Here is a 24215-nt window from a genome sequence, read left to right as displayed (position 1 = left end):
AGTTCTTTCAGTGGAAAATGCACATAAAAACATTAAACACCTTCACAAAAGAGGAAATATGTTTTTGCCAGATTATTAATTTCGTGCTTTGTTTCTCAGGCAAATTATCAGAGGCTTAATAAGTTCCTCACTTTGGGTTGCCAGACGACTAAAACAGCTTGAAAGAAGGTTTCTAGGTCCACAATTATATTAGAAGTAGGAATGAACATTGAAGCTATCAGTTATGGAAGGTAATGTTATTTAGTACTAAACTATAACGTGTATATCATTATTACATTGCGTTCATTGTACAGTATCCATGGGTTTCAGTGCGATGATAATGAACCTCGTTGGCATCGTGATAAACAAAATATTGTACCTTATATTGTATCTAATAGCGTCTGTAAAGAGGAAGCTGAAACCCAGGAATACAGAAATACTTCAAAAGAGGAAGTGGAAACCTACAAATACAGAAATACTTTATGATAGAGACAGGAACACCGGTCCATTAACTGCAGAACTTCACGAGTAGGAGGTTTTCATGTTTTTATTGTCGTTTATTTTTTTTAAAACCCAATGTATTATAAAAAAAAGCAGAACAGAACAGATAATGTAAATCTACTGTAGGGAGCGGCAGATTTAAATTTAAGTGACATTTTTGAACCCTGCATGTTAAAATAATCACATGTAAGTACAGAGCAGTGGGCGGGGATAGGTGGTAGTTGGAAAAAATGATTTCTGGGCACTCAAGCCTCAAATGCAGGACAAAACATGCACAAATTGTCAAAAAAAACACTCAAAACTTTGACTAAGCTGATTATTAAAGTTGATTTTACACATTGTGCCCCCTTTTCTCACATACTGGTTCATCAACATTACACCAGATGCCCTTCCTGACACCACACTTACATCAAAACACACAATGCAAAAGGCACATGTCAGAATAGCTTTATTAAGTGTGAACAATATTATAGATGTGTGTGAACCAAAAGGCATTTCCTCCATTTCTACGCAAATATCAGATGAGCTGCGTATGAATTTAATAGACATTTTTTTTACATACATCCAGTGGCGGTTGATATAACAATGCGTAAACAGCCCCGAGACAAGCTCAGTAATTAGACAGTCACCGACAACATGCTAAAGATGCTGAAGCTCGCAGCCAAACAAAACCTTGGACGTTTCGGTGTCATAGTTACAAACCCGACGCATGTACGGCCTGAGGCGACGGCACACAAATTAACATTTTATCCTAAACAAATAAAGATGGATACAAATCATTTTTCTTTCCACCGGTGCATATCACTTTATCATGGGCCAATTTTCCAGAGCGAGGTCGCGCATTATGGAGCCCGCCAGGAGTTTTTGCATTCGCACTAAACATTCATTTGCATGTATACTTCTCACTGCCAGCCATAATCCTCTCAGCTTGGCTACAGCTCCCAACAAAACAAATTACTCTTTTCCATCATCAGATATTACCATTGACTGTTGCACTGGAGGCGCGGGCTGTTACAACACAACCGTTTAGAAAAAATTAAATAAAGGAGAGACCGGAACAATTTTTATGTTAAATTTGATGAAGAGTGCTGCGCGTTGAGTTTAAAGGAAGAAACTATTGTTATAAGGATTGAAACTAGTCAAACAGGAACATCAATAATAACAGGAAAACAGTTAGATATTTCCAAACCATCTTTTGCAATTTAAAAATGTTCTCAGGAAAGAGTTGAAACCAAGAGCATAGTTTTCCCCAGTTTGTATTTTACTTCCTGGTTGTACAAAGGCAGCAGATGTGACATGAATAAGTAGTTTTAACTGTTACCTGGCAACCATACAGTATTTACACAATAGTTTTAGAATGACAAATCACCGCCTTTATTTTGTTGAATTAATGTTTAAAATGTCTTTTTTTTTAACTCTGCACTACTTTTTGCAACTATTTCTCAACTTCATAAATTGCAGCTCGACTGATGTAAAGCTGTACAAAATATTTATTTAGAAGTACTTTTGAAAAACTTTGTCGCATGGGCTTTAATGCTCAACAGAAAAATGTGCGCTGCTGGTTTTGGGCACTAAATCTAGAGCCAGAGTGCCAGAGGTTTACACAAATACATTTGAATTTTCCTTTTACAGCTGCATATTATTTTGTCCATATCATTTCAAAACCAAACATACATGAGATACACGACCTTGTAAAGTAAAATGTGCAAATATCTCAAAGCGCTGAGACACAACAAGCGAAGCCGTGTGCCTTTTCACTGGCAAATTTGTTTTTATGCACTTTCACAAACCGCAATAACAAACTTGGGGAAATTAATTTTTCATGCGCTCCCGGACTTGTGTGTGAGACTGGCAGAGTCTGTTAATCTCCTCTTGGGTCCTATAATAAATCTCTATTAAACAGCAGGGAAACTGAGAATAAATTAGATTAGCAAAGTGATTGCAGGGTACGGATCGTGTAAGTTTGAGTATTCATTTATCCAGTCGAAACAGGGACATAAATAATCATGTCAAAATATAAAAAAACAAAACTCTATTTCCCAAATTCTGTTTTAGAATAAAGATAAGAGGTGCAATTGTGGAAATCTTTCACAGAGACACGATATGGAAAATATTCTCCCGATAACTTTGACTCACAAAAATGATAAAGCTAAATTGCTATCTTAGGGGGAAGTGCTTTGAATTCCAGCATTGAATTGTAGAGAAACCATACAACAATCGAGCATAACATTAAGACCATCTGTTTAATATGCAACTAAAAGAACAGTGCAGAAGGCTAGAACTCAGGTTATTACTTATTTTACCAATAATCAATCATTTCTGGTGATTATTGTTTGATTTGATTCAATGTCTACCATCATAAGTTAATAAAAGCCCTTATTTCTCATTTAAATCTAACAGATGAAGACTTTTTACATTGAGGTTTACGTTTTAGAATAGATTGAATTGACTTAACTTTGCATCTGAAATACTAATGATTATTATTTTTTCTTAGTTCTTGTGATTATACAATTAGTGCATATTCCCAGGGGTGGAAATTAACTTACAAATACAAATAGTCTGTAATGGAGTAGGTTTTTTGACAAATACTTGTACTTGCAGTGCTGTTATGTGTTTGTTTATAGGGTTATTTTTATATTTCTCTATACTCTATTTGCATTTTCTGGTGATTTTAGAGAATATGCAGATTGTGTAGAATATTGTTTAAAAATGCTACGGAAATTGCATTAAAAAGCAACAAATAACCATTACTTCATGTAGAATTTTTCACGTTTACTTTTTACATTTACTCAAGAACAAATTTGGCAGCTGTACTTATCCATAGCCATGCAACTGTACTTTTACTTTGTACAAATTTGTAGTACTCTGCATATTAGGCAGGTGGTCCGGGTGTTATGTTTGACAAGTGTATACAACATAGTTAAAAAGCACAAACATTTTGAAATTAACATCTGAAATGGCAAAAATGTCATGGGGAAAAGTCTTATAAAAGCTCACTTTATTCACAAGTCATTTCCGCTTGATTAGAAATAATTTAAGAAGCAAAAATATTACACAAAACATCTAATTACAGAAAGCCAATAGGTAATAAGGCAGTTTTTTGCCATAGATTAAACCTGCAATACACTTACAAGGCAGTGAATGAACACACAGATGATACAATATAGACCTGGGTTGTATTTGGTAACGTCAGCAGTGGTGAGGCATTCGAGCACTCCTCTCTTTGGTGCGATTTTATGCCTGTGCTGCTCTCAAAGTCCAGCATGAATTTATAGAAAGTGTGTGCGTTTGTGTAGCTAAACCTCGGCGAACGATCCAATTAATAAAATATATGCATTTTATTTACATCTTAGTGCAGTTAAGGCTAAGGACACTGCTGCCGTCAACATTCTTCCTGAATAGCTTACAAAAATGATGTGTTTTCTGTATGTGCCGTTTCGTTTGAAGGCAGCGCGAGGTGTGAAGAGGCAGAAGACAAGAACGCCGACGTGCGAGCTCTACTTGATGAGTTTGTTGGCTCGAGAGTTCGCCTCGTCGATGCGCACTTTGTTCATCTCCGCCTGAAACAGACACAAAAACATGCAAAAATAATGAGCGGATTTGCTGATTTCTACAGTCTTAAAAATGTGAAAAAACAGAACTGGTTTTATGTGAGAGTTTGCAGTGGTATTCCAGTTCGTTGTCAGGGTAACGCTGGAAACAACTAGCACGCTAACAGAGCACTTCCTGGTTCGCGGAGAATAAAACTATAATTTGATGGTGACGGAGCACAGACGTCTCACGTTTGCAATACATCCACACTGGGACAAAACATTTTGCTTTATTGCATGAAACAAAAGGGGAAGAGTGCCTTTAAGACTACAGAAAAGAAGAAATCACCACCATGGTAACCTATAGTAACAACAATCTAGTTCCAGCAGTTATGCTCTGATCATTATTGCCCAAACTTTTCACAACATGTACCACCAAAGAAACATGTGTCTTTTTCAGCATCACCAGAGCTATACCGGGTCTAAAAACAGGACTATTTCAGGTCCAAACAAAGACTAAAACTGGTCTAAAGCTGAACTACATCATTGATACGGTAGTTTTAACTAAGAAACGATCCAAAAGACGACCAAAAAGTGAATAAAACCGACTCTGAAGATTGAGAACCACTGATCATGAGCAAACTTAAAAGGAAACCAATACGGCACAATAACGGGCCGGCCATCGCTCCAGTTTGTTTCACCGTGCTGCCAAACCCTACGCTCATCGCCATAAAAAACAAATATATCAGAGAACAAAATAAGAACAGAGAAGCAGGCATGCAGCTGGAGTCCGTGTTGGAGCAATAGCGAGAAAAGAGAGGGGAAAACAATTACAACACAACATAAAGCCTCTGTGGTATTGCACCTGCCTGGGTACTTTGTTTTACCCAATGCAGCTAAATGTGCCGCGGAAAACCTCCTTGATAAAACACTGAAACAGTCTAGGCACAGTACATCTGATACAGGCGCAAATTTGAACGTCTTTGAGTGGAGAAAATGGCGTTAGCTGCGGCTCTTACCTTCTCTGTGATGTTGTCGATTGTTTTGTTCTGCTTGTCTATTTCATTGCCCATGTCCATAGCCATATTCTTCAGGTTCCCAATGATGCCCCCGACGGCCTCCAGGTTATCCTCCATCTCATCCTCACGGGCGTCATTAGTTATCCTGGGAAACACACGCGGGAATCAGGCATAGCATTGTGCCAACCCAAAGCGCTGATCGTGTGCAACGAATTTTGTTACTCTACCTAATCAAAACCTAATTTCAAGAAGATATTTCAATGTATCAGAACACGTATCGTATCAAGTTCCGTGTATCAGGATTTGTAATGTATTGTTGATGTATCGAGATGCGTGTTGTATCGCGAGGTACTAGGCAATACCCAGCCCTAGCACCCAAGCTCCTCTGTAGAACTCAACTTGGTGGTAAATCCATAATATTGAATGCATTTTGGGAGTGAAATCAAGATTGTATACGTGATCTCAGATTACGGATTACTATAACATTACAAAGCTTGTATTTATGCCCTGCAAGCGTGCCAAATATCCAGGCATTAAACTTCAAACTATCTACATTGGGACAGTAAGAATGAGTAGTGTGCAGTGACTTTTACAGATACTTGGGGTGTTCATCAATATTTACTATTGTAAATATGTAATTGTAGTGGAGCTAAACTAGCTAAAGGTGTTGTCCTCAGACCGTATACGCAGACCTCTAGAACAAGCTGCTGGTCGCTCAGGTTATAAATGCACTTTAGAGAGCGAAGCATGAACGAGCCTCTGAATGCGGTCACAGACTGAGCAGCTGCGGGAGAAGAAGAGTCAAGCTTCCTGCAGTACTGCCAAGCGGCCTGTAGAGGTCACTAAAAGACACTGTGACTTCACGCCAAGTTTCAGCAGCAGAAGTGGGATGTGTTGGTATATTTCGGAACAGTTAAAATATAGTTGTTACACACTGTAATTTAATTTTTTTTTGGCTCATCACTGACTTGATTTCCCTGACCGCACACCACTGTTAGAATGCTTATGTCAAGGTTTTTCTATTATTATTTTTTTTTTAACCAATAAGAAACACCTGTAGTGCAATCAATGCTACTGTGGAACATTCCAGGCAATTCACTAACATGCCAACCCCTCCAGAAACGTTGCATGAGTCTTTTCTGAAAATAAATTGCAATTCTAATCACACCCTCAATCAGTCTGTATACATCTGACCCTGGCACTGACTGCGAACAGTTCAATGACCCGTGTTCGCTCGTACCTCTTGATGTAGGGTCCTGAGGGCTGGGGTGCGTTGACCTGTCCCGACTGACCGTTGCGGACTCCAGAAGGTTGCCTCGACACCACGCCTAAGCCGTTACTGTCGCCCTCACCGTCGTGGATGCCCCAGGTTCGCTTGTATTTGGAGTCGTGCTCGATGGACGACACCCTACGAGGAAACACAATCAGTTTGATCCAAAAAGAATGATTACATGATATGTGTAACAACAGAAATACGGCTTTCTCCAAACAGCGAAACGTTTCATAAATGACACCGCCTACCTTATCTGCAGGTATTCATCAAAGTATCCTGTTCTTCAGAGTGAAAGCATTGTGGGAATATTTGACTTTTAATTGTTTTAATTGTTCTACGCACACAAAACACCACCACATTTCCACTGCAGCTTCAGTCAAAAGAAAACCATTTGAACCGTATGTATTTGTTCAACTGACAAACTGAGACAAAGAGCTGGAGATGCTGCTGTGAGTCTTAAAAGTGCACATATTTTAAACAGCAAGAATAACCATTAAAGGTGCACTGTGTCACTTAGAGCGTACGACCCACTTGTCTCCATGGAAATGCCTGGAATATTCCACAGAATGGCATTAAATGTGTTTATCTCCATTCGAGGTGGACAATATATAGACATTTAAAGAATATTTAGAAAGTTGAAGATGTAAATATAGCTCATTTTTTTAATAGCTAAAAAAAAAGTTGAAAAAATAATGCAAAGAAGAAGAAAAAAATGCTACAAAAAGAGCAGATAAAAAATGTGATATTTCTGCACTTGTGATCTATTTTACAGACATTTATTGAAAAAAAAAACGCAGAACTGACTTGTAACTTGCCCTAGTGGCGTCACCTGCTTGTCTCCTCTCCATGGAGATTAGAGGTGGATGGAGGTATAAAATGAATAGCTTACAAGTCAGATCTGCGTTTTTTTGTTTCAATAAAACAACTGTCACTGAATAAATACAAGATAGATACATTCAATTTCAGACTGTAGATTAGAACATGGTCCATGGAAACAAGCAGGTGGCGTACAGATCCTAAACAAAAAGCTACGTAGTGCACCTTTAAGGACAAACTGGAAGCTAGTTTCCAACACGACGAGTTTAAAGCGAAGGCAAACATGCTTCTAAAATTGCAAAAAGGAAACATTACCCTGACATCTAAACATTTGTCCCTTGAGGGCTGCCATACATCTTCACAGGATGTCAGAAGTTGTCATTTATTCCCCTGCTCTACACACTGCGCCTTTAAGTATCCACAAAGGGCAATGCAAGAACGTTAAACTAATCATTGTGAGACCACAGCCAAGAGCAGTCCAGAGTTTGAGAAATGAGATGAAAATGTATTCAAACTCAGGGTAAAACAAACAGGCAATAACTCAGCTGATCCAGATGAACACAAAGAGGGAGTGGTGCGTGGGAGGGGTGTGAGAGAGGGGGCAGAGGGGTGAGAGGGGGTCAGAGGGGTGTACCTGTCACAGGGGCACACACACAGGCCGCAGCACTTGGACAGGTCGGTCAGGTTTTTCTCGGCCAGCCTCATGTCCTTGTTGATCTGGTCCATGCCCTCGTCCACACGCTTCAGCTGCTCTGCACACGGCACACAAGAGACGCACACACACAACAGATAAACACAACAGACACACAACAGATAAACACAACAGACACACACTTGAGCTTCAGTGTCGTTTGGATTTGTCAACGTTTCTCCAGGTCTCCGGTAAAGGAGGGAGAGCTACTGAAACATGCATCACAATTGTTGTTTATACATACACTCCATATTCTTATTTTACATATTTGTCTTTAAGAGCTAATTTAAAAGGCTGCAGAAAGAGTTTATACAAATTGAAAGAAGTAACACTTTTATGGCAGTTCCAATCTCCCACACAAAGTGATATTTATGCGATTAGATGATTAGTTTAGCTGTTCGTTCACATTTTGTGCAATACTGAACTTAACCTGACACAATCTTCTGCACTTTTATTGAAAACACAAGTATTTCTGCCATGATCGTTGTAGATATTTGGGCGCTTTGCCTTTGGCTTCCGTCCAAACCACAAAACGAGAATATTCAACCCATAACCAATTTTAAGTACATGTTAAATTTGGTTAGAAAAGGTAGAAGATTAAACATTTTGCTTTGGTTTAATTTGAACAAAATATCCACGTTCAGCATCACTAAATGAACTTGAGTGAGCCACATGTTTTGTTGTGTACAGTTGGTATAAAACGTCATATAGTCCTAAGAACTTAGATCTTATATTGCTTTGATGGCAGAGCTGAATTTGTCTTAATACTTTCTTAAAACCTTGGATGTACCTTGTTTGTGTATTTTTCATCAAGGTTCCCAAAAACATATTTAACTTGAATAGTTCTTGTCAGAGCTAAAGTGGGTCACACAGCATGAACCAGACACAAATTAGCATATGCATACAAACTAGATACTCCAATTCTGACAAACAACACTTTTCCTACATAATAAACTCAAAGAAAAACTGTCCGGGCGTAAATATTACGAAAGGGAGATCACATCTAAAGACAGAGATAGCTTTGATCATGTCATCTTTTAACTTTTAGCACTGTCATTTTAATACACTTTAGAATTAATAATTTAAGCTACAAACAAATAGAAACCTTGACCAAAAAGACCAGAGTAGCGTGTGTGAGTTTTTCCTTGTCCCGACACCTCTGACAGTTCCTCTGTGCAACAACTCCACACAAAGTTTTAGTGAATAAATAACAAGATATTTCTCAGTGAGACGCTGCAAATATAGAAATGACAGAAATGATGCAGGCACTGACCTAGAAAAAAAAGTTTATTCCTTTAACTGTATTAATGTCTTTTGTATTTACTATTCAAATGTTGGAACATGTTTTATAGAGCTAATGTATGTGGTATAATATTTTTTCTTCACTGAATGATTAAATAAGAACAAATGTATATAAGAAAATGCAGATTTATTTATTTAGATTTATATTTAATTATTGTGGGTTCATCAGCAAATATAATTCCACACAGATTTATAACCAAAACGTGTATGTATTGTGACATATTTCAAGTTTATATGTTTTACTTGCTACAATAGTGTTATAAAAATGACTTTCCACTGTGTCGTTTAGCTTGAATTTACATCAATGTTTAAACTGTATTTGTATTTAATTTTTTGGATGACATTAATCTTTTTCTGGGTTGAATTGTCACTAATTTGCAGCGCAGTCTTTGAATTGTTCCGAGTGTTTACCTCCTTGCTGATCCAACATCACCATGGTGTTGGCGCCGGTCTGTTTGCTCTGGAAATAAAATAAAAGGAAACACTTCAGATTAACTGGGGGTAAAAGACAACAGACGTATTTGATTTGACGACAATGACAAATATGCTGTGAAAAAGGTCAAATGCAAAACAAACTGGGCACATTTTGTTCTGTTAGCGTCGCACTTTGACTTTGGGAACAGCTCAGACTCACCTCCTCTGCCAGCTGCAGCATCCGACGAGTGCTCTCCAGAGACTGTGGAGACACAACACCAGCTTTAGTCCACACGATGACACTGCATGTGTATTTGTACTGTTGCCATGTATTACTACGGCTGCATTTGACCAAAGAAACACTTGGTCGACTAAAGACGTCGACTAAAGAGGGCAGAGCTTCACTGACAAAGATGATTTTAGTCCTGATGTTGACTCATGTTCTAGTCCTTGTTTAGTCCGGATCTAGTCCAGGTTTAGTCAAAATCTTGATCTGAAAGTGGGAACGCAGCCATAAACGCTTAATAAACTCTCAAATCTTCAGCCACTCACTTTATGTCCTGTTTCCACTTATTGCATATGATTTTGTACTATCTGAATATAATGATTAGTCACCCAATACAGACTAAAACACCAGCGACTGAATCAACACCTAAAGCAGGGATATTCAACATAAGGCCCAGGGGCCAAATCAGGCACTCTAAGCGATTTAATCCGGCCCACGACACATCTTCAAAATAAAAAATCTTGTCGTTTGCTGGTTTCATTCTGAGTTAGCACTAGTTTGGATCTGGTCTGGTCTTGGTTTAGTCCCCGTTTAATTCAGGTTCAGTCCTGGATTTTCTTTAATTCTCTCCTTTTTTTAATTTTCTTGGTCATTTCTCACAAAACTATCAGTAGTTACTGTATCAACTCAATTTATTCAAAAAGTGTTGGGGGTATTTTGTCACATAAATAGGACAGAATTGGATATTGGACAATAGTCTTGGTCAACACAGTACCTTTAAAGACCACTACATTATTCAAGTCTTTATATTCTCATCATGGACTCAAGCATCAGGGCAGGCATTTTCCTTGGCATCGAAACTGGCTTTGAAATTCAATCACAAATCTGAGTACTTCAGTTCTAGTTATTTAATATGTCATTTTAAAATGATTCCAACAGAGTGAATGTTCCCTTTCATTTGAAACAGCACCAAGTAATTGTGTGAATGTTGGTCCAAAACGACAGGCCAGTTATATATGCGCAGCTTCCTCATCCTGTTTGTAGTAATGTAGTACTAATATATTCTAAAAACTTTCTTATCTGGTACAAGGATCCAGTTTTAGCCCTGATGTTGTGGGCTACTCGTTCCCTTGTGAATAGAAGTCATTCAGCACGACATACCTGCAGCATATTCAGTGGTCATATAATATTGATACTCGGGATGATCTCGTCTACAGGCTCAGAGGACTCTCCCTGGAGCAATATTTGCTTCATAAAGTCCCTGCAGGGGGTTTAAAACTGTTATTTACAGTGTTTCTTTACAGGAGCAGCTCAGATATGCACTAACCACACCTTTGTTTGCTCTGCTGAGGCTACTGCGCATGTGATGTCAAGGGAACACTAAATGTTGCATAATACAAGGTAAATTAACTTGTACTGAATATTTATTATCGCATCATCACTCAGGCAGTAAAAAGCTATGATAATGATGTAACTGTGATATTAACATTTATCCATGATCCCTGGGTACATTTACATGGCCAGTAAAAATCTGATCGAACTAGTATAATCAGATAATTAGATCTGAATTGGTGTGTGTTAAAATGCAAAAGAGATAAATCTGATTATCAAACACCTTGTGACACGCGACGCTTAGTGGATTTTTAGAGTAACTTTTGGAATTGAAAAAGAAAGTACAATGCATGTTCAAACATGAACATGTGAACAATCAGAAATAAATGAGATTATTTAGATCTAACTAACATTATCTGATAACCAGAAATCAGATAATGATCTGATGTTTTATAATATAATAACAAGTGTTTTCACTTCAGCCTGGATATACCACTACAATTGAACATGAAATAAGTTAATGTAAATATAGTTCAATAAAGTGGATTCTTTTTAAAGTAATCTTATGTAAAGCTTTCTTGATAATACTGGTACTTAAGCAACCAAATGTGTAAATAAGTGATCCAAATGTTTGTTCAGCTTGTTTAAGCATTTTATGTATTGTTCAAAGTCTATTTGAAATAGTAGCTGTGTCTACAAACATAACGCTGTAAAACTCAAACTTTACTTTCCCCAGTCAGCTGACTGACAATTCAACAAGGAGCATTATAAGTTGAGCACGTGACATTTTAAAGAAACGTTAAAGTTAAAACCAAATTATTAAAGGGTCCACCACCCGCTTTTTTAGATATTACTTTGCTGGAACGTTCCAATGCATGTCATTACACTTATCCATGCTAAAGTGATTAAATCACAGGTGATTTTATTGGTCAAAAAATACAATGCAAAGTAAGGCTGCATAACTAATGTGAGCGGCACACCTCTCCACATATTTGGAGGTAAACAAGTTAAATACTATTCTAGTAAAAATCCTGTAAAATCCAAACATTAAATGTGATTAGCTTGCAATAAAACCGCTTTGAAAAAGTAACAAAAGCCTGCAGAAGGAGAGCTGGGCACAGATGAAGTCAGCGCAGGTAAGTTTGTGTGGCTCTATTCTTAGCAGAAGCCGAGCTCAGAGCGACGCGACTGAAGAAGAGGTTCAGAAATGACTGGGGGCTCCACTCTCCCATCTCTAATGAAGCGTAACCAGCAAAGCCAAGACTTCTCATCTCCCTCCTCCTCGCTGTAATGTTTGTGTTGAATATATTAATCAGGGAAACAGACAGAGTGAATAGACAAAGCAGATGTGGCCAGAACATTGCCAGAGTTGTTGGTGCACTATTTTGCTGAAATATCCATGATCTCGGCTAATTAAGTCTGAGATGGAGCAGGCAGCCAAGTTTTCCAGATTGGGAGTCTGTGAAGCAGACCACGCCGAGGTATTTTTAACACAATTTTGGAACAGATTAAATGGAGTTAAGGCTGGTATGCGCTGGCTCAAGAAGAGAAAGCAGTTAGAAGTAGCGTTTTTTTTTATGAACTTTAAACAAAAGAATGCTATAAATTTGATATTAAAGTACACAATTGAAGAAAAGTAAGAAATGACATATGGTTAGCGTCTCAGTCTGTGAAAACATTAAATCATGGATATTCGATTTGAACAGTTTTCGTTGAATGTCTGTGTATAGTGGTGTGAAAAAGTGTTTGCCCCTTCTTGAATTCTTTTTTTTTGTTGCATGTTTGTCACCCTTAAATGTTGCAGATCAAAACAAATATGTAATATTAGTCAAAGACAAAACAAAATGCAGTTTTTAAATTCAAATTGTATTATTAAGGGAAACAAAATCCAACCCTACATGGCCCTGTGTGAAAATGTAATTACCACTTAAACCTAATGACTGGTTGGGCCACACTTAGCATCAACAACTTCAATCAAGCGTTTGCGATAACCTGAGTCTATTACAGTGATGAGGAGAAGTCTTGGCACACTTATCTGTGCAGAACTGTAATTCATCCTCACTGAAGCATTTTTGAGCATGAACCACCTATTTAAGGTCATGTCACAGCATCTCAATAAGATTCAGGTCAGGACTTTGACTAAGCCTCTGAAGAAAAACAGAATCAAGACGTTCAGAGGTGGACTTGCTGCTGCAGAACCCAAGTTCACTTCAGCTTGAGGTCACCAACAGATGGCCGGACATTCTCCTTCAGCATTTTCAGCAGATCTCATGGTTCCATTTATCACGGCAAGTCTTCCAGGTCGTGAAGCAGCAAAACCGTCCAAGACCATCACACCACCACCACCACCACCACCACCACCACCACCACCACCACCACCACATTTTACTGTTGGTATAATGTTACTTTTACGCCAGATGACACACAAACCTTCCAAATAGTTCAACTTTTGTCTCGTCAGTCCACAGAGTATTTTCCCAAAAGACTAGGGAAATCGTCAAGATTGAGAATGTCGAGATGGCTCTTTACCTTTTCCAGACAGATCTCAATGACTTTTCTTATTTGTTCCTGAATTTCTCTGGATCTCAGCATGATTCTAGCTGTTGGGGATTTATTTTGGTCTATTTCACTTTGCCTGGTCCTATGATGTGATTTCTTGATTGAGAACAGGTAGCTCAGGCCTGGGTGTGGCTAGAGAAATTGAATTCAGTTGTGATGAACAGCAGTTGGATTTTGTTTTCCCTTAAAATGTATTTAGTTGTGTCTTTGACTAATATTTTAATTTGTTCGATGATCTGAAACATTTAAGAGTGACAAACATGCAAAACAATAAGAAACCAGGAAGGGGTCAAACAGTTTTTCATACCACTGTATAAACTGCATTAATATTCTGATGTATTGGAACGCAAGACCTTCATCGGTGTTTACTCGGCAGAAATAGATCAATAATCTAATAATTGATAAACAATAGGGACAAGCCAATAAGAACTTTCTCTAATAAATAGAATGAACCAGTTAGTATCATTAATGAGCCGTGGATATCAATTGTTCTTCTCTCTTCAGTGAAATGTTAATAAATGTATAAAATAAAATTAAGAATCAATGGTAGGGCCCAAATATAGAAGTTAAAGTTGTAGTTAAATTCCCAAATTAACTTGTCAAATCACGTAAACTAAGAGCCTGCTTTTCCATTTCCTCAATTGACAAAATCTGTGGACAACATCTGATATATTTGCACATTTTAGAGCCGACAATTAAAAACTTCCCCTAATATAAACGATACCCATTAACAGCTGTTACTAATAAACAATAATGAAATGTGTTAAATATGATACAGCACTATGAGAGAGCAAAGACAGTCACTTCCTGTGCTGATGTGGCTCTGATAAGTGTGTTTTAGATGTATCAGATGTGACAGTGACAGTGTAAGAGAGAGGCAGAGGATTATGGGTTATGAAACTTGTATTTACTATATGACATCGCAAGCTCCCGGGTCTAAAATGCAATACTTTGTTGGTGTGGAATGGTACAAAGTCAGAGGAAAGTACATCAACCGTAAATACTGGCTCCATTTTACAGCAGCCAACAGGAAGAAATAGCTATTTTGCAGTTATTGGTATTTAAACTTGCATTTCCTTGCTTCCTTTGTCGGCGACACAAGAGCTCAGGATTAAATGTCAAAAACTATGTGTTCCTGGCCAGTGGAGTACACAGAGATACAATAGCAAAAACAGTATATAAAAGTAAACAAAGCGGTGGGACAACATAGTAAATACACCAGAATCGGTTTATTGCCATTGTCAATGAACAAATTCAAAAACATAGAAACTTGTCTTGGTGATCGATGCGACACAAAAACAATAAAACAATGAACAATGAATAAGTCTTAACAATAAGCCATCACACAAAGTAAAAAAATAAAGAAATAAGAAAAAACAAAAAAACATATTTATACCCATTATAAGATAAGATAATAACTAAATAAACTAAATGTGAAATATAACTATATGTGGGTAAATAGCTACGGAACAAAAAAACTAAAACAAAACAGACAAAATTAAACCGTTTAGTTTTTAAATCAGCTGTGCATTTTCCCCCATCGCCTGAGTCAGCTCCAGATCAACACTTTATAACTAAATTAAAAGGCTCCCCTACAGTGAGCAAGCCTTAACAAGGATGGGGAAACCTAACCTATGTGCCCACCACAACCTCAAATCACTTTAGTTTAAATGGCTACCCTTTTGTGCAGGCATAATTCTCCAATGAGTCCTCTGCATAGAAAGCCTTAAGGACAATTAGAAGAAAGTCCCTGGGCTATAGTTCCTATTTCCTGTGTGAGTCAGTTAGAGGGAACTTCTTGATAATGCTTGTATTGTTCTATACGTGTAGAGAATGTGCACATATCTGGCATTCTTGTCCCCTCATACATTAAGAATCATCTTTATATTGTTTCTTGTAGTACTTCATAGTAAATTCCCCGAGTAAATTCCCTCCAAAATAAGGAACTCTTGGGTTTTATGAATTCCAATGCATTTATCTGTTCCCTATTCCTTTTCTGTCAGCTGGATGAGCAACTCCTCCCACCTTTGCTTAATATTATATTGGTCGCAATTAGAAAATACCAAAGCTAAAAGGTAAATGTATAAGAGACTACAAATATGTTCTGCACGGCATGCGATTTTATTCATTTACAGTTCATACAATTTTAGTATTCTCCATACTGTGCTTTGTGAGCTGAATTTTAAAACTAAAATCTTAATACAATTGCCATTTGTTTGGAAAATCTAAACTTTTTTTATTTTGTGGCTTTTTTAGAGAAAACAAAGCTTTATACCCAAAGCGTCCTTAACAAACTGCACTGTGATAATATAGTGCAGAGAGATTAGTAAATGAGACATATTAGCACTAAGGGGAGTTAGCAAAATTAGCCAAAGAAGGTGAAGGATGAAGAAGGTTGCAGGCTCTTGAATTAGCATTAGCACATTTAGTCATTAGCATCAGATGGCTAATCGTACGATGCCCTGGAGTGCTGACTGAACAATTCTCTGTGTTGTAATAAAACATTTAAATATGGCTGACAACACTGAAGCTGTCAAAGCCACAGAGAGATAACCATCTATGCTAAATTAACGTTCAACACCTGATACAACAGTTCACACAATTAGCTTAATGAGAATTTGGTTTATGGGGTTTTAATGTGTAATCCAATGTCAATAAAAACATTGCCTGTGTCTTTAGTGTGCAATAAAGGCACACATGGTAAATGACCCCCTCCAGCGCAGCCATTTAGCATTGTTGCCATGTTAGCAAATGTTGGTTCATGTTCGGGGCTTTGGGACAGGTCTAGAAGACGCGTCATGGCAGAATTGTGTGGGGGAAAAGGGCAGTTCTTCATTTATTTGAGGAAATAAATATGATATTTCACAGAAGTAAAATATGTTGAAAAGAGATCGGGATTGTTTCGCCACACATCAAATCATTTTCTGTTAGCACAATACAAAATACTAAACTTACTGTTTGATCAAAGATATTCTGATTGATAAACGCAGCTATCAGTAGTAGTGTTGTTCCACAGCTCTTTTGTGTCTCCAGTAACGTTACGTTTGTGATGTTCAATCCCAAGCTCTACATCTTCAGTGGGTAATCATTTTAAGTCTTTTAAGTCATGTTGAATAGTGGTATTAATAGTTGTAGTCGATGGTGATTTATTAGTACTAGTGCAGGCATGTCCAAACTACGGCCCGGGGGCCAAATGTGGCCCACAGACCAATTTTTGTTGGCCCTCCGGCTTCCTGCTAAGTTGGTCCAAACAACAACTAAATTCAAGCATTTTTATGTGATAACAACCTATTATTAATGTTCCAAGTATTATTAAAGGCTCATCGAACAATGCCAAATGCAACATTTTTAAAATATTCAGTTTCAAATTCAACATTGTCAGGTTGTTTGTGGCCCTCTGCTCCATATAAGTTTCAAAATGTGGCCCTCGGTGAAAAAAAGTTTGGACACCCCTGTACTAGTGGTAAATTAATCATAATAGTAAGTCAGGTAAATAGATTTAATGACATTCATGTTTTAGCAATTATTGTGTCTATACTTGAGTTGCAATATCAGTACTTTTACAGTACTTATTTTGACTCCAACACTGATCACTTCTACTGTAGTTTAGTTCCATTTTAACACTGCGCCTCCCTTAAGGATTAGTCGGCGTTGTTCTAACATGTTTGCGAGTTGGTTACATGATGCCCTAAAGCTGTGCTCCACCCAGTGTCTCTCCGGGTGTCACTTCTCTCCCCTCGCAGGCCGGTATACTGCACGCATGTGTACTCTTTCAAGAACAAAGCCGGCCGCAGTCAGCGACAAACAACAAAGGTGTGACAAACTCAAGTGTTTTGGGAGCAGAGCGCTAAAGGAAGCTAAACAACAAGAGCTAACAAAATGGAAAAAGCAGCAGATGTTGGCCTGAACAATAAGTCTTTTAATCATCAGAAGCTCTAAACATATCTGCCTCACTGTTTAGCTTGAAGTAAACGAGTATTTGACAAAAAATGAACCAAATTCTACATACATAAATGGAATAAGTCATTGAAATATGATGGAGAATGTTATTATCTTCTTAAAAGGTGTCTCCATGTAGATGTTACAAGTGCAAAGTTAGAATTGAACCAGGACTAAGTCAAGCAAAACTAGACCAAGCAGGACAAAATTCATAACAAAAGAAACCCAAACTAAACCAGGGCTTCAAAGAATTAAACATAAGAAACTACTTGACAGCTGCGTAGTAAGAAAGGTGGGGCTGAGTTTCCAGTGTGGTCCGTACCTCGTCTGTGACCTGGTTGGCCTTCATGGTCATCTGTTCTACCGTCATGTCATCCATGTTGGTTTTGTCCGTTTTGGAGGTTCCTCCCTTGGGTCCGAGCTCTATGTTTTGTGGCCTGAAAGAGAAATGCACATCCAAACATCACGATATTTATGAGTTGAAGGAAATTGCAAATACAGCTATTTTGACGATACGATTTTATGGCAATAATTTTTGACAGCGAAGAATAGCCACATTGGTCAAAGGCAACATTACTCTTTATTCCGGTGATTAGACCAGCAAAATAGAGGATAATATGTTGTAAATCTGATGCTGAAGCGGCACCTATGATATAGGCTTGTACTAGTTCAATAGTGAGATCAACAATAAATCTATATTAAACTCCTATTGAACATAATTTTGACCTGTTTTAAAGCACCAAAACAGAACACATTCAGGTATCCAAAGCGAGACTGAGAAGATGCAAAACATAAGCAAATCACATGCTTGGCAATGGTGGGAAAATGGATTTTAACAATGCCAGAGGGCTAAAGTCATCCGGCTATACGAATAATGAGGGGTATAAAGCCATAGAAGAGAAAAATTATTAGGGAAACTAAATTAAAGTCTGCCCACACTCACAGCGAGCCTTAATTTAAGATAAATCAAAGAAAACCTTAAAAAACATTTATTCAGCCGACGTTGCTTCAGATCAAATGGAGTCAAAAGCTTCATGTTTCTCTTGAGGCTGAGCAGAAAAATTATATATTTTATTTGTAGCATGTATATTTAACTTTCATGATTCACAGGGTGAGTTTGGGGAGAAAAATATTTGGGTTAGAATTAGATAAATCCAGTCTATGAAACATGGCTAGATCAAGGGTTAGAATAACAGTTATACATTACATAGTCAAATAAGAGAAGATTAAACTACTTTCTTTACTCAAACTCAAATATATTCACGGTGCAAATTTCAAATGCACTTCATCTTTTTGCATTCATTGAAAACATGACCTAAAAACAAAACATTGTACATACTGTATGGTTCTGTACAGTTCCAGATCCCATTTAATTCCACGGTTTTGCAGTCAGCGGTTGCATTTAATTATATTCTTAACCTGATGACGACTGAACACATTATTGTCAATTGTATGACTTTGCAAACACAACGACGTCACCCGGAGGAAGTGCCCTTTTGTGTTGACATTTACAGACGTGTTGGCAACCAATTGATTAGTCATAACTAATAACCGCTGCTAGCTGAGCCCCGCTGCTAGCTGAGCCCCGCTGCTAACTGAGCCCCGCTGCTAACTGAGCCCCGCTGCTAACTGAGCCCCGCTGCTAGCTGAGCCCCGCTGCTAACTGAGCCCCGCTGCTAACTGAGCCCCTCTGCTAACTGAGCCCCGCTGCTAACTGAGCCCCGCTGCTAACTGAGCCCCCGCTGCTAACTGAGCCCCCGCTGCTAACTGAGCCCCTCTGCTAACTGAGCCTCTCTGCTAACTGAGCCCCTCTGCTAACTGAGCCCCCGCTGCTAACTGAGCCCCTCTGCTAACTGAGCCCCTCTGCTAACTGAGCCCCTCTGCTAACTGAGCCCCTCTGCTAACTGAGCCCCTCTGCTAACTGAGCCCCTCTGCTAACTGAGCCCCTCTGCTAACTGAGCCCCCGCTGCTAACTGAGCCCGCTGCTAACTTAAGAAGCCTTAATCACCATACTTTATTTGGTTTATTAAAAGTCTTAAACTGTATAATTGTTTGACTTGAGTCGACTACTACATAGGTAAAATGACGAAAACTGAGAAAATCAATACTAAAAGTGTAAAGAAAATAACTAGTCCTGATTGTTAAATGTAGAATCGAAATGTATTTATAATCTACAACCAGCATTCACTGTTTTGTTATAGCAATGGCATATACCATACCGGTCTATTTTAAATCAATACCGTCACTACCCATCCAACAAAAAAAGCCTAATTAAACCTTCTGTCTTCATTTAAAAAGGGAAAAACATTATTAAGAGACTGACGCTATTTAATAATAGATACAGAAGCTACAGTTCCTCTTCATGACCTTGACAGCATTTCTTGCGGCTTCAGAAATTCTCCAGTTCACAAGAGCACATCCTAGAATTAATTTGTTTTGTGCAAAGTTTAAAAAATTGCATTAATCTCGCTCCTCTTTTGTGTTGTGACATTTCCCGTTTCCAAAGTAACCTGTGAACTTCTCCTTCCCTCTCCGACATGCAGCGCACACATCCGCAGGGAAACTCTTCACAGGATTTTATGGTGGTGACTTGGCGTTTTTTGCACTGAAAAAGGACATTTGGTTCACATAAGAATCCACTGAGCTTCCTGGTGACTGCTGAAGAATTGTCTCATTTGATGGACATTTCCAGGCAAAGTATTCCAAATCTGTTCACAATGGTTCAAACAGCAATGCTAGGTTGGAAAAAAAAAAAAGTACCTGTAATGTACATGAAAATGAATATAAATAATAAAAAATATTAATAATAATACATGAAAAATATAAATACAAATAATAATACTTATTAATACTAATATAAATGATAATTAAAAAATGAAATAATATCAATAGAAAATGAAAAATAACAGAAAATGAAAATAAATAAAAATGAAAACAAACAACAACAACAACAACAAAGACGACGACGACAACAACAACCACCATTAAACAGACCAAAAATACATGAGCATTTTTTGTCCCTGAAAAGCATTTGAAAAAAAAAGCGTGTTTCCTTCAGTGAAATAATCATGTTATTGCTGCCACACAAATTGAAACCAATACATGGGTGAACAAACATGTCAGTATTAAATGGCTATCAATTCCTTGTGTCAGTAAATCAACCTGGATATAGCTGCGTATTGATCCAGCTGCTGCCTTTGGGATGAGTCGAAACCACACATGACAAGATATTTTCATCCAATTTGTGCCTCTCTCGCTACTTCCACCATTACACACTTCACGCTCAGTAGCAAAACAACATAGGAGTCGCAGAATAAGATGAGTGTGTTAAACAAGCCTCAGGACACCGAGCATATTAGTGATGTCCTAAATCCTGATCCGATACGGGCACAGATATCAGGCACCAAAAGATTCTCAGATTAACGGCTTCGATCGGATGTAGTGAATAGATCGGGCAGATACAATAGGGTCTCATGACTCCAGGTATGTCTGAAATCCCTACATTGTGAGCGCGTGATTGCTTGACTTATCGCCGCATACACCACAAAAAACAGCCAAAATTTGGTCCAATTTAAAAATGGTCATGCAACTTGTATACATGTCAAAATCGTCCCAAAGATTTACCAGGTAACTGTTGTAGCCATGTGTTCTGGATGACATTTCTTGTTTTTATTTTGCAGGCCTCAATGAAAAAAATGTATATAATCACCCATCTGTAGAGGCAGATAGCGCGCTGACATCTAGGGACGGTCAAAAATGGGAAAGAATCAATCTAAAAGCGATGTGCGCATCCCGGAGACGCATGTCACGATGGAAATGGAGTGTCTGCCAGTGTGGTCAAAGATATTTGGTTTTCCATCTGGCGGATCAGTAAGCATGGACAAAATGTTTGATTTAAAATAGTTAAATTGAATGAATAGAAATTAATGTTTTGTGATTTTAATGCATTTTTGTTTTTTCTGTTGTGTGAAGCACTTTGAATTGCCTTATGTACGAATGTTCTCTACAAATAAACTAGCCTTGCCAAATGTCTCTGTCATAGTGAGTAGTGCTGTGATACGTTATACATCATTTTGATATACTATACCAAATAATTAGGCTTTTTTTTAAGTACATCTATTATTATTTATAAAATCAGCTTAAACTATCTTTGGTAAAAATATGAAACAGAAAAGAGACAGAAAATTCGATTGTAGATCAGTATTGGATTGTACGTTAAAAGATTATAATCGGATCAGGAGAAAATACAATAAATTATAAAAACCTGGCTCGGGACATCACAAGTACACATTGTATTATCAACATTGGCCATAGTCTGTGGGTCACAGACTATGGCCAATGTTGGCGCTCTTCTTAAAGCTTTCAAAACAGAAGGAGGCATTTCTGGTTGTTCCTCCCAAACCTGTTCCTCCACCTCAAGACAACACAACACAAACTGACTTCTTTTGTCCTTTGTGAGCGCATATCAGTTGCATGATCTTTGTTTCAACTGCAAACTCACTTTTTTTGACTTCCATAGACTAGACTAGACTAGATTTAGACGAAAGACAAAAGTTTTTTGTTTTTATGACATGAAAAAAATGCGTACGACTAAATTAGACTAAGCAAGCAATTATTACAGTCTATAAACTCAAAATGATAACGTAGTAGTGCATAGTTATAATAAATAACTAATTAGTAGCAGTATTTCCCACAGGTTTTTGTGAGACTTAATTAGCACAAACAATCCTTAATAATTAATTGATTTGAATACAAATTTTGGATTAAATATTTACTTTTTTACCTCTACAAAACAAAAACACACTGATGAAACATTACGTAAAGTTACTTCTATATATTAATAATATTCCAACAAGGAAAAAGTACCAACTTTTGATTAAAAAACATATGTTGCTCAGTTTGTTTTACACAATGGAGGTCAACATTTGACTATAGTGGACCACCGTAGTTTGTTTATTTATGATATTCTACCTTTATTTTAGCACGAGAAACATTAAGAACACATTCAGTCGTATCTATTAATGGGAACAACTGAGTATAAATATATAAATTAGACTTCTAAGAGGATCCAAGTCTGAAACTGACTAAAATATGGCCTGTTCGAGTGAGTTAAGTGCAATTTAAACCCACCAACGTGTCACTTTTGGCAACAAATAGGGAAACACCATCAATTAACAAAGAAGCATGACTTTCAAACAAGTCATTTCCGCTCTCTACAACATGAAGCAACAACCTTAACTTTGTATTCTAAATGTTTAACGGGTTAAAATTGCGTAAAAGTGAGCGCTTAGTTACACTTTAACGCGGGTCACTTGACAAACAGGTGACGTTGTTAGACTCGCCACGGACACAGAAAAGTGACAACACACGCGCACAAGAACCGACAAAACACGACTTCTAAACCCAAATAAAACACTAAAACACGTTAAACTAAACTGTCAAAAGTCAAATAAACGTGTCTTACATTGTCAAAGACGCCGTCGATCTCAAATTCAGTGACTAAAGCTGAACTCGTACGTATCCACGCAACTTTTAAGCTAACTTCTTTAGCTTGCTAAATTAGTCAGCTAGTTCCTTCCGCTTCTTTTGCTGTCACCCGACTATCGCCACCGCTCGACAAACGGGACCGGCGGGTGAAACGGTGAGAACGTCTTTACCTGGGCAGTGAGTCAGTCCTCCAGCTTTAGTAAAACGTGACGGCGCAACTCCTCCTTGTGTGCGGAATGTAAAGTTGACGGGTCCGCGCCGCACTTGTGGATGGATTCCTTCAGTCACGGACGCTGCTGCCGCCGCCGCTGTGGAAGTGTGTCAACGAGGCCTTCAGGGGCAGTGGGAGAAACGAGCGCTCACACGGTGCATTTGACCAGTAGGTTTGACCATTAAGGGCACGGGGGAAAAAACAACAACTAAAAATAACGCATGCACTAAAGTTGAAAGTGAAATCGAAAGGTTTGTATAGCTATATGTCTTATTTCATATATAACTGATGAGAATAGAGTGTTTATTTTTCCATTATTATTATTATTATTATTATTATCATTATTATTATTATTATTATAGTACTATATAGATAAAATGTATGTATTTATTTTATCTTTATTATTTTTCCCTTCCATCCCTTGTTGGGAAATGGGAGGTTTTGTTTATAGGAGTTTTTGTTTATAAGAGATCTTCTATTGAGAGTCTCTATAATAACTTCCTTTAAGTTATCTGTTCTTTTCCTCTGTATCTACCTCTGTATCTACCTGCGTTGCAACAATGAAATTTCCCCATGTGTTGACAATAAAGGATTATCTTATCTTATCTTATCTTATTATCTTGTCTTACGCTAGCTGTTTTCATTTTATTTTATATTTTATTTTTATCTTTATTTATTTTTCCCCTCCATCCCTTGTTGGAAAATGGGAGGTTTTGTCTATAGGAGGTTTTGTTTATAAGAGTTTTGTTTATGAGAGTGTCTTTTAAACTTCCTATAAGTTATCTGTTCTTTTCCTCTGTATCTACCTGCGTTGCAACAATGAAATTTCCCCATGTGTGGACAATAAAGGAATATCTTATCTTATGTAGCCTATTTAGTTACATTACTGCATGGCATTGAATAACGCCTCCTCATGGGTTTCAGCATATGGAAAAT

The 24215-nt window shown here is 37.7% G+C and overlaps 1 protein-coding gene across 1 annotated transcript; it reads right to left on the bottom strand.

Annotated features, from left to right (window-relative positions):
- Positions 1-1259: 1259 nt before the first annotated feature.
- LOC140370375 (synaptosomal-associated protein 23-like) lies at positions 1260-23187 on the bottom strand. Its single transcript, XM_072457506.1, has 8 exons — positions 23046-23187; positions 17904-18018; positions 9746-9787; positions 9523-9571; positions 7753-7870; positions 6270-6437; positions 5030-5174; positions 1260-4040 (listed from the first exon to the last, which is right to left on the bottom strand). Coding segments are annotated over exons 1-8 (702 nt in total). The 5' UTR covers positions 23048-23187; the 3' UTR covers positions 1260-3977.
- Positions 23188-24215: the final 1028 nt, after the last annotated feature.

This window comes from Eucyclogobius newberryi, unplaced genomic scaffold, assembly GCF_026437365.1.
Source record: "Eucyclogobius newberryi isolate DKJ021-1_F unplaced genomic scaffold, fEucNew1.0.hap1 SCAF_21, whole genome shotgun sequence".
Lineage (NCBI taxonomy): Eukaryota > Metazoa > Chordata > Actinopteri > Gobiiformes > Gobiidae > Eucyclogobius > Eucyclogobius newberryi.
Note: the sequence above shows the minus strand (reverse complement) of the source record. Positions and strands in the feature narration are given on the sequence as shown.

Bases quoted from the DNA above. Each gene is read 5' to 3' on its own strand.
- LOC140370375 (XM_072457506.1), bottom strand. The intron at 9,572-9,745 runs GTGAGTCTGAGC...TTTTATTTCCAG, and splicing joins TGCTGCAGCTGGCAGAGGAG to AGCAAACAGACCGGCGCCAA. The intron at 4,041-5,029 runs GTAAGAGCCGCA...TGTCTGTTTCAG, and splicing joins TCGACAACATCACAGAGAAG to GCGGAGATGAACAAAGTGCG.